At 40.1% G+C, this 11,498-nt stretch overlaps 1 protein-coding gene across 2 annotated transcripts; it reads left to right on the forward strand.

Moving 5' to 3' along the window:
* Positions 1 to 573: 573 nt before the first annotated feature.
* spsb1 (splA/ryanodine receptor domain and SOCS box containing 1) lies at positions 574 to 9,664 on the forward strand. 2 transcript variants are annotated; one of them, XM_055049866.1, is made up of 3 exons: positions 574 to 792; positions 5,567 to 6,428; positions 8,249 to 9,664. In XM_055049866.1, exons 2-3 carry the CDS (start codon positions 5,735 to 5,737, stop codon positions 8,374 to 8,376), a joined length of 822 nt encoding a protein of 273 aa, XP_054905841.1. In that variant the 5' UTR covers positions 574 to 792; positions 5,567 to 5,734; the 3' UTR covers positions 8,377 to 9,664. The 2 variants fall into 2 exon arrangements, with proteins under 2 accessions (XP_054905841.1, XP_054905842.1); XM_055049867.1 differs by lacking the exon at positions 574 to 792 and adding an exon at positions 823 to 1,362.
* Positions 9,665 to 11,498: the final 1,834 nt, after the last annotated feature.

Below are 11,498 nucleotides of genomic sequence, written 5' to 3' on the forward strand. Positions count from 1 at the left end.
TTTAAATGGGCAATATTATGCAAAATCGAAGGTTTTGAGCTTTACATCATCTTATAATGTTATTTTCTCAAAAATATATACTTGGAGTCTCCCATAGCAGCCACTCAGCAGTGCAAAATGCTTGGTGGGACAAAGGGCTGGCTTCAAGGATGAAGCTCCTCATCGGACCTGCATCATTCCATCTTCTGCCTCTGCTCCTTAAGACTAGCCAGTTGGTGAACGAGCTGCTTCCCAGCGCAACGCTGGTAAAAAAAAATATTGAAGAGTTAATAGAGGAGTGATGTCATGATTATTTCCTGAATAAGGAGTGTCAGAAAAAAGCTGGAGTTTCTGGAAGAGAAGCTCTTCAAGAACATTACAAAGTCAAATCATAGCCATAATTTTAAGTCACATTTGATATATGCGGCATTTTTATAACAACTGAAGGTGACTTGATTGTGCTATGAAATGGCATCATGTAACTGGGAAAACTCATAACTCTGTATCTTTTAATGAAAGGGAAATGCCACTCGCAATATGGCGGAGATCCGTTGCTTCCGCCTTGACCTCTGCAGGCAGAACCTCGCGTGTTGCTGCAGATCGTCACGGGGAGGTCCTAATCTGCTGGTGCAGCTGGGAGCATTTTACCACGTGATTCGAGCGATGTCAGAGCAGTCATCACCATTTCACCTAATTCATGTCGGGGGCTCACACGGTAAAAGGTGAAACAGCAAGAAAAACTGCTATGAAGTAGACGAAGAAACCCGACCCCGGTTTCCTGCTGCTAATCACCGCCTCGGAACTTGAAACAAGGTCGGTTTTCTCTGTTCATTTTAGCATCTGTTTTGCTTTCGGTGTTCCTCTCTTCACATCCTAAATACATATTTGGTGTCGGGGAAACAACGGTTGGCAGTTAAGGACTCTCGGTTCCCTAACGTTCAGTGTAGCTCGGTTAAAGATCCGTGTTCTGTCCTCGTAGCCTCTTGGTACCATTAGCCGTGTTGCTATTTATGCTAACCATAGCAGGTTTGTGTCGCTGTCTTTCCAATTTATGTAACACAGAACGCGACTTGACTTGAGGCAAACTGCTAAAAAGCAACAAGGCTTTCAACTAATGGTTTCCAATGTTCTGGTTTACTCGCTTGGAAACCCGTCGAACAACGAGTGCTCGTGTGGCGATTAGCCTGCGTGAGCAACGGCTAACAGGGCAAGCTCAGCGGTTAGTAGGCCCGCCGATGGTCCTTTACTCTCCTATTTGAACGAATACGCTTCAACAAAACAAGCCGGAATATTTCAAATTACGTTCAACTTTTCAAGGAGTTGCTTCAGTCTTTCCCAGCCGGTAGTACAGACGGAGAGTAACAAACTTTTTTGTGTGAAAAGGTGAGTATCTTAGCCTGCTTTAAACGGGAAGTGTCGTTGTTTACAGAGTAGAAGTTAAAGAAGGTAGAAGTAGCTAACCGGGAGCCTAATGAACAGCTTTCAGAATGTCATCTTGTTAAAACTCACAATGTTCAGGTAGACATTAATGGTTCATAGCTGTATTTCAGGTTTTGTAGAACCGTAAAAGCACTGGTTTTGTGGGGCAAATGATAAAGGGTGACACGTGTGGTTTTCTTTTTAAGACTAAACACGTCTAAAAGAAACGGGGGAAAATGTTACCTCATTCTATTGATCCCGCATTGTCTTATCAGTAAAATCTGTGCAGTCTTTGATGTAAGCTGTCCTGAGGGCTTGGTGTAAACATCCCTAAACTTGAACAACAAGGAACACAAAGGCAGTCAGGAAGTGTCAGAATAGGATAATCTGGGAAATTAAAGTATCTTTCCCAAACTAATTGGGATAGGGGTATGGTACAATTTAAAAGTAAAACTGTATACTTTGAGTAAAAGTATTTCTTCTTCTTCTTCTTCTTCTTTTTTTATATATATATTTTTTTTAGCTTTATCAAGATAAAAGATTGTGTGCCCTGGTAAGCTAAATGGCATGCAAGAGTTTTCTTCTTCTCACTGATAAAAGGATAATGACTTTGGTAAACTTTTACCCAAATGCGCCAATCAACAATCTGCCCAATTTAAACTGGGCACAGTTTAAATTGAGTCTTACATGCAAAACAAGTGTTTCCTTGGCTCAGCAAATTCAATGAGCCCTTCCTCTTGCATTGTAATCAACTCTAACCCAAACCAGGGGCCCAAGAGCCCCAGTCAGGCCAGGAGTTTAGCCTGCAAAACTAAGCGAGCCACAAGCCAGCTTTAACTACTTGCCGTGTTTATATTTGTAATATTTTACAAGGTAAGAAGTGGCGACACGAGGAATAATGGTAAAGTCCTTGCCCAAAGGTTGTGAAAATGAACATGTTTCATTCTTTGTGAATGCTGGACAGCCAATGAAAAGAAGATGGTTTACATTCAAATGCAGGCCACCCGTTGCCTGCTTTTTCTTCCCTCCTGTTTTCCAATCAGTGAGGAGACATGACCCATTTAAATGGTTGTTTACTTGCATTAGAAGAGCCAAGGCGGTGCTCAATGAACTCTTGTCTACAATTTAATTAGAGTGGCCTTCCCAGCAGCATAATTTTCCACATTGCAAAACGCTCTGTACCATGGCACTGCTGTACAGTCAGGCACAGATTGACCTGCACCTGCATAAAAATCTCCTTTGAATGCTCTTATATGGGTCATTTGGTGCAAAAGCAAACCACAGTTAGTACTGTAAAGTGAAATTTTGATCCAAAGACGTTCATGTATGATGTGTTGTCTAAGATCTTTTCGTAAAATGAACGCATGATGTGTGTTAGCACCTCAGTCATAAAAATTGTGTCCTGTCACATCTGAGCTGCTCTTGGTATTTGGTAGGAAAATGAGAAGCCATATATTTGCCAGAAAGAATGGTTTTGTACTTTATTTAGATAAAAATACAAAAATGTATAAAGTCTTGTTATTGGGGAATGCTTCACTTTCATTTTAGCAGAATATTGTTGCCTTATAAGGAAATGTACCCCAACATTTCTATTAATTTGTTTTAGTTTGTCATATATTACATGTATTGGGCTTTTTCTGTTGTTGATACATTCATGTCCTCAGATTATGTCAAGTGTTCTGTCTGGGCTATTTGATTGGTTAGTAAAACTAACTTCATTATATTGTCTTAATCAAATTAGATTTAGATGTTTCTCGCCATATCTATGCAACCCAATTTTATCTTTATTTACATAGAACAATTTTAAAAATCGCAAGCCTCCATAGACAACATTATTCCTCATAGATATGTTTTGTTGTAAATTCACAAAAAAAAAAAATTCTTCTTTCTAAAGTTTTCTAAAAGCTGTAGAGTTTAACAGTAGAACTCATAAATCTGGCTGTCATTCAAGTTCCAGCAATTAAAATGTATATATTTTGTAATGTTTGCCTTTTTAAAATACTAAATTGTATTAAGAATCATCTTATATTTTTTTATTTGTATATGTTTTTGTTGCAAGATCTGGTCTAGTCTCTTGGAATCAAAGAATAATGCTTCAACTCTGTCTGTTGTGGCATATGATTCAAATTGCCTTGCCAACTCAAATTCTTTACAAACACACAAAGAAGTTGGCGTGTTGAAGCTTGTTGTGTACAGTACATAGCTTCAGTCTCGTCCTTCTAAAGACTGTTGTTCACATCAGCTGGAAAACTCAATTAATGTTTGAAGTTTAAACGGCTTCCTCTATTTGGGTAATAATTCAGTCTATCATAGTTAATCTCTGGCTAACAGACGTTAGGCTTTTGAATAACACAAACTTGTTGATCTTGTTCCTCTGGGTTGGCTTCACGTTGTGGTGTGCTGCTAAAAGGGGGAAAAAAAACATTGTCAAACAAGCCAAGATATTAAGCGAAACCGAGTTATTCATAAATGCATTATGCTGACAGTTCTACAGCTTTCTAAGGGCTGTACGACAGCAGACGCAGGTTTTCTGGTTGTGTCTCAGGATTTCTTGGGACACTGTTGTCCTAACATGTTTTTCCCTCTCTCCAAGAATCACATGAGAACAAAGACACTTTTGAGGCTACTTGCAGCTCTGCAGCTTCTCGGGTTTTGCCCGCTTTTAACCAGATTCAGTTGAAACATACTGTTTCTTGGTAGATGTAAACATTAGATCTAATTCTTTTGTTTTTGGAATTACATGACAGATGCAAAAAGAAATCTGCTGGGACTAGAGTCAAATGACTTTAGTTTGTTCTGCCCTTTGTAGCCAGAAAACGCCCTGGATGCTGGGTTGTGGTGGTAACACTCTGAAGTGTAGAAGTTGCTAATGACGCCAGAAGGCACGGTTAACTATTCTGAGTATTTATGAGGTGTTCAAGTGTAAAGTTGAAGGAAGCACAGAAGCTGTTATCACCTTTACATCACAGAGGCATATCAGAATGAGTCACCTTTTTTTATATGGAAATAAACGCACACCCACGTCATGGAGTAGTGCATCACCTGAATGAGCTACATGTCTACTAATCGTGAAACATTCAGTCACCAGCACTACAGCATAGGACTAGCACTAAATTGGCTGAGTTTCACCTCAGTTCACGTTTTCTGTGTTGTTTCATCTCCAAACTCTTAAAGCCTACTTTAGCAGACATAATTTGACTGAGACAACTAAACATAGATAATCTGGCGCTTCATAAAGCAGCAGCAGACAGAAACTTTAACTCATTAAACAGCACTGCAGTAAAACAGTTCATGGCTTGCTTGCACACCTTTATTAATTTACTCACCCACTGCATCACAAATGTGACTGGATATTCCACATCCAGAGATTTTGTACATTGTATGAAATATCTTTAACAGAAAAGGCCTCAGCTGAAATGACCTGCACCGAAAATGAAATTTACTGATTATATCCACTGATCGATATAATCCCGGCTTTCAAAGAAAATATCCTTGAAATTTACAGTATTCTAGCTGGTAAGTTTTATACCTTTTAGATAAGTTGACTGCAGTGATGATGTGTAGCTATTTCCCCCTTTTTTATATGAAGTAACTAATTGATCATATTTATAAGTATAATTAAATATCTAAGGTCTCAAGGATTCAACAGTGGTGAACATATTAAAAGTCAAAATTGACAGCAGTCAATTACAAATCAGAAATTATGATTATCACTATAAATCTCATCACATTTTTCTGATCACACTTGTTTGAATCTTTTTTAGCTTTGTCTGTTATTAAATTTTCTGTAATTGGAGTAACTAAATGTTTCCAAGAAACATCAGTCACTACAAAGCTCTACAACCAAGGGAATGCATTCAGACTGGTGTTTGTAAGTAATGCTAATTGAGAAAATAATATGCTAAGGACGATTCAAATCTTAATACCATAATCATTTTTACTGGTTTAAATAATAGTAAACCCCTTGTCCAAATGACCACTCACACTAAGGGTTAGAAAAATATTTAAATGTTTGTAGTTTTTAAAAGCAGACACTCCAGTTTGGAAATTGGCCACAAAATGTTGATCGGTTCACCTCTCTACTCCTGATGTTCACCTTTGAAGTTTACACACAAGAAAAATAAACTTCCTGACGTGTTTTCTGTGCTTTCATTTCTCAACTGTCCAGGCTGGTCATTAAGGTCTCATCTTGGTGGTCCAAATCAGACGCATCCCAGGTTGAAGGAGCCCGGCGGAGGAGAGGCTCCGAGGCTGAACACTCCCCCCATTAGTCTTTGAGGCAGGGGGGGGGTGAGGAAGAGGTAGGGATTGAGGAGCTGCTATACCTACCTGGAGCATGGGGCAGAAAGTCCCAGGTGGCATTAAAACTATTGACATGCGGGATCCGGCGTTCAGTCCCCTAACATTGGAGTTACAGGCCCTGAGTCACACCAAGCCTTCTCGTCTGGACCTTCTGCTGGACATGCCACCTGCCAGCCTGGACACTCAGATCCAGCATTCATGGAACAACGACGACCGCTCCCTCAATGTTTTTGTGAAGGACGACAACAAGCTGGTGTTCCATAGGCACCCTGTGGCGCAGAGCACCGACGCCATCCGGGGGCGTGTTGGCTACACGAGGGGACTTCATGTATGGGAGATCAACTGGGCCATGCGTCAGAGGGGCACGCACGCGGTGGTTGGCGTTGGGACGAGCGACGCCCCTCTGCATTCTGTGGGGTACACGGCTTTGGTGGGGAGCAACTCTGAATCCTGGGGCTGGGACCTGTGCAGAAGTAAACTCTACCACGATGGCAAGAACCTTCCAGGAAAAACCTACCCGGCTTTCTTGGAGCCAGACGACACCTTCATAATACCAGACTCGCTCCTGGTGGTCTTGGACATGGACGAGGGCACTCTGGGTTACATAGTGGATGGACATTATCTCGGCGTGGCTTTTAGGGGACTCAAAGGCAAGAAGCTGTACCCAATAGTGAGCGCCGTGTGGGGACACTGTGAAATACGAATCCGGTACATAAATGGACTTGATCGTAAGTATGAATTGTAAATGTTTCAACATATTATGTTGCCATGAGCGACTGTGTGACTGTATGGAGGTTTTATAATCAGAGGATTTATTGATGCTGTAAACTAAGGTCGAACAGTCCATGCCTTGTCCTCACATCAAAACAGGCAAAGCACAGCAGGACTTTTCTGTGAAACCCTTCTTATGCACTGGTTATAGCTCAAAATTATCTGCAATGTGCTTTGCAGTTTGATCAGGTGAATTATTTATGCGATGCTTTCAGCGACTTGCTGTTTCATCATGTCAGGGGTTGATGTGTCCTTATGAAGAAGGACTCTTCACTGAAAAGATTGGTCTTCAAGGGGACTGTCCTATTTTATTCCAATTCCTTTGGCTCCAGTAGTTGGTTGGACAGCCTCCTGAATAGATATTAGTGAAATATCAAGAGGTTCTTGGTTGTTGAGGATCAAAAACTGATGCTGCTCAGTATCACAGAGATTAAAGCAAATGCACTACAACTGGATTAATCCTATTTTTTCATCTTTTTGGTCTGGAAACATTGGTGCACATCAGACCGTGCATTACCCATCTGTCCCAAGTGCTTTGTGCTCATTAGATTTTTATGTTTGACTCAGATCCCTTGACCTAGTTTTGTGCCTGTGCAAGAAAAGCACCACAGATAATCTCTTATTCACAACAGCAATCTACAGTTCGAAGTGACAGTCTCTCTTTTAGCTGAAGAGCAGAGTCGATCCCATGCCTGAAGATGGAAGCCATTTTCAGACTTGGCAATGCTCCCTATTCAGAGGTAGACATGGAGACGACGTTGTACAAGTGTGGCTCCAACACAGGCCTGCTTGAACTCTGATAAAAACCCACACCCTCTTAGCTGCAGTTAGTTTCTTCCTCCTCCTCATCAGAACAATAGTTACCAAGTCTTTTATCTGACAGTTTGACTGATGCGTCCTACAGAAAGGTTGCAGCTGGAAAATCTACCTACTTCCTGGATAGATTTGGCAGCTGGTGGCAAATGTGGGGCACAATTTGTCTGTGTGGGCCCGACTCCTACAGTGGGTACACACTGCATCCTTTGAGTTTTTGTATATTTCTTACTCCCATCAATTTATAAGACAATTGTACTTCAAATAGTCTTGATTTTATTTGCAAGTAGGCATGGGGCGTGAGAAGTACAAGATGATCTAATTTTATTTGTAATTGAAACAATTCTTCCCACATAAGCATATCAGTGTTCACAGCTGGTGAGCAACTGATGGTGTGCAGAATTATTGTAAAACTAAAGAGTATTGTACCAGGCTGTTTTTTAATACATATTATTTTAAGCCAATTAACTGAGAAGAAACAAATGGAATCAACATTTCAACCATTTTGGACATGGGATCAAAATGTGTGGGGAACTTGTGTTCATTTTATTTGGATGCTGAATCTACATGCCGCTAATTCCAACGAAGCAATCCAACTTTAACCTGAAGGATGTGTGACGGCCCTTTAGTTTCCACGTCATTATGGTCGTTGTTCTGGTTCAGCTGCTTCAAACCTGAACTATTTTGATCTGCTGAATTTAACTTTCTCATAAGGAATGAAACAATGATGTCTTTTTTTTTTTCAGCCAGCTGACAATTTTGGATTTTTATTTTATTTTATTTGAAACCTTGATGTAGTGCTTACAAAGCCAAGCAGGTGTGCAGTTTAAAGTTCTTACTGTAACTATTCTCATTGATTCTTATGTAGGTAACAGAAGGTAACAGTTGCTGACCAATTTAAACAACACAGCCCCGGCAAGCCGATCCTGTTCCTCACCCTTCTGCCTCTTTTGTCTTCCCCTAGCTGAACCTCTTTCACTGATGGACCTATGTAGGCGTTCGGTGAGAGTGGCGTTAGGAAGAGACCGGCTGAGTGAAATCCACAGACTTCCCCTGCCAGCCTCTCTCAAGAACTACCTGCTCTACCAATGACGAAGTTGACTGACGAAACACATTCTGCACTCCCTTGTTTCTTTCTCTGGGATCGTCCTTGGGTTCAACCCGTTTGGCAGCATTACTGAAGCCTCCAGGACTGATATAGGCGCCCGCGTTAATCAGCAAGTACGCTTCTCTGTCAGTTGCAAAACTCCTCTCGAGTTTCTTATCCTGTTTTTATGACTCTTTTCAATTGTAATCTTTAACTTTGTAAAATCAGGAATCACTGAGTACTATGCACACACTGATCCAACTGATGCCCTGACAGTCACCGTGCTGGTGAACCACTTTTGGCTTGTCGAGTAATGTGGCATCTCTGTGACCTCCAAGCTTGAGTTATGCATTCCTGTCTTTGTAGCCTTGGAAATCTGAATGAAATTGTGCTGAGACAACACTGAGCCAAAAACACAGTACACACAGTAGTGCGCCGCTGTTATGTGACCACAAGATGGCAGTACACTTGTATCAGTCTCAAATTAAGCATTATAAAATTCTGGGTTTTAGAGCTGGTTTTTAAATATATTCGCTGTTCACATGACACAGGAAAGAGTTGATGACCATTTTATAGAGTTACTGGTGCTCTGAGTCCATTTAAGAGCAGCACAGGTCACTCACTGCATGTGCTGCTCTTAAACGGTCTCTGCAACATGGACGTATGCGCTCAGCTGCTGCAATGCAGAAATATCATCAGCAGTCTTCTACAGAAAGATAATGTCACTGTGATTCTTTGTAGCATGCACCTGCAGGAAACTCTTCTCAACAAACTTTTTTTTTATTATCGTTTTTGTCACTCCTTGTTTTTATTAGTGCAGTAGTTCTTGACCATGTGCTGTTGAGGCCCAAGAGCATTTTTTTTAAAACTCATAATCTCCATGTTTGAGCACTGATTTGCACATACTAAAACAAAGAAAGGAGGAAAAAAAGAACATGTAAATGTTTGCCAACTCTTGGGCCCCACTGGCAGAAAACCATGAACCATTATGTCTTGTTTGTCTATGAAGTGTAAAGCTGGGGGTCAGGGTTTTTTGGAAGCTGGCTTTGTAGGTGCCTCACTTGATAAACTTTGGTTTTAAAGCACCATATTAACAGAAAGCGACAATCTACAGAGTGCTGCACAAACGTAATGGAAGATTGCCAACAGTTTGTCAAATGCCATATCATAAACTTGTATGTTTTTAAATGTGTATAAGTAGTACACCCTACTTTTCCTTGCTTGCTTCCACTTGATTTGTATTACTTCGTGTAAATTTGTTTGTAAGTATCTATTAAAGATTATTTCACATTATCTGGGGTGTTCCTTCTCTTATTGGATCAGACTTGTCCTTCTGCCTACTCAGGCTATTCTGTCAAATATAGCAAATCCTATCTAAAAGTGATTTCTAGTATTCGGCGACAGTGGTGCAGTTAGCAGCACTCTTCTTCCAGCCCATGTTCATCCCTTAGCCCAGAAACATGGCTGTTGGGTGAATTGGTTTCTCTAAATCGTTCTTTACAGGCCAACATGGTGGCCTGTCTCTCCATGTTGTCCTGCTATTGACTTGCAGCCTGGCCAGGGCGAACCCCGCCTCTCGCCAAGGGACCACTGGAGAGACGGGTACCTAACCTATTGCCACTGTGCAAGGACAAATGGGTATAGACAATGGCTGATTAAGATGTGTCATGGGATTCTTCTATTAGTGATTGAACCATGCAAGTTAAAAACAAAAAATGCACTGATTTCAGAAACTAATCTCAGAGGCCTATAATGACTTTTTATTTTCTTGGTTGAAAGTTATTGGGCAGGTTTTCTACTATTAATAAGACACATATCAACATCTAAATGTGATTATGCCCTTGGCTGGCTTTTTGGTGGGTTTTTTGCTATAATTTTTTCAAGCTGTGTTGGGTTTTGTCTAGTTCTGTTCTGCATCATCAGGCTCCTCCCACACCAGGTGTGTTTTCAATCTTTCTGCCCCATTAACTTTTGCCAACGTCATGCTGGTGGTTACTTAAGGTTCAGTTTTCTTTTTCTTCTAACCACTGAACAAAGAGATGGTAAGTGGAGCAGCTACATATAAATGTACCACAGATGTTTCTATTGAGCAGCTTTGACAATAAAGGTTTAGTCATCACCTTTCCTCAGAACTATAATGAATCTGAAAGCTGGACAAAAATCCCTATGAAGTTCTTCAGAAAATAAGGCCCTTTTCTGAAACTAATCCTACACTTCCGCCCTCTGGTGGCGGATTTACATATTACACGTTTCTCGTACTTTAAAAATGGTTGCAGGAAATGTTATGGCACACAAAAGCCTTAAATGGGACTGTTGTATTGAGCCCGATGTAAAAACAAAAAATTCGGATTATTTTGTAAACACATAAGAACAATAAAATTCTGTCTTATATTACAAAACCTACTGTGAAAATGTCTGAATTGTTTTAGTGGTTTTCTAGATTTAATCAGTGCTAAGTTGAAAGAATCATTTATAACTAAAGACTTCCTTCCCATGTATTAAAAATAAATATAAAATCCTGCCTTGAAAAGAATTTAATCATTTATTTTGTCCATCCATATTAAGAAGTATATTTCAAATAATTGCTCAAATACACTGAAAATTATTTGGGAACATTTTGTTATGTGCTTCTCTTAAACAAGCCATATTTTATATATTTATATTTTTTAATTGAGCAATAAAAATTTGTCAAAAGCATCAACAGTTCAGTTTCAAACAGAAAAAATGTTCTGACTTGTATTTCATATCTGGCTTTAAACAAGTGATTGATCTTGAATGTCTTGCATAAGTGGACAGTTAGACCAGATGTTTTTCTGAAATTGAAAAAGATAAACTAAATAATGTAGAAGGAAGTACAAACAGATCACCAAAAAATAATTCTATTAAACCTTTTGTTACCACAAGTTGGCAGTTTTACGAGCCATAGTCTTGCTCATTGTGATGACTCCATGCAGCGGCAGGTTTCAAATATACTCTTTGAAGGAAGCTGTAGGAAGGAAAAGACTGACTTTAAAGTGTCCATCTGTCTAACATCTGCCACAAAGCATTCAATTTGGTTGGATATACATGCAAAAACGGGACCCCCATCTCTTGAGCTCCAGTAAGTGAAATCATTTTCCTGCGTCAT

This window comes from Poeciliopsis prolifica, unplaced genomic scaffold (genome assembly GCF_027474105.1).
Source record: "Poeciliopsis prolifica strain line A6 unplaced genomic scaffold, Auburn_PproV2 SCAFFOLD029, whole genome shotgun sequence".
Taxonomy (NCBI): Eukaryota; Metazoa; Chordata; class Actinopteri; order Cyprinodontiformes; family Poeciliidae; genus Poeciliopsis; species Poeciliopsis prolifica.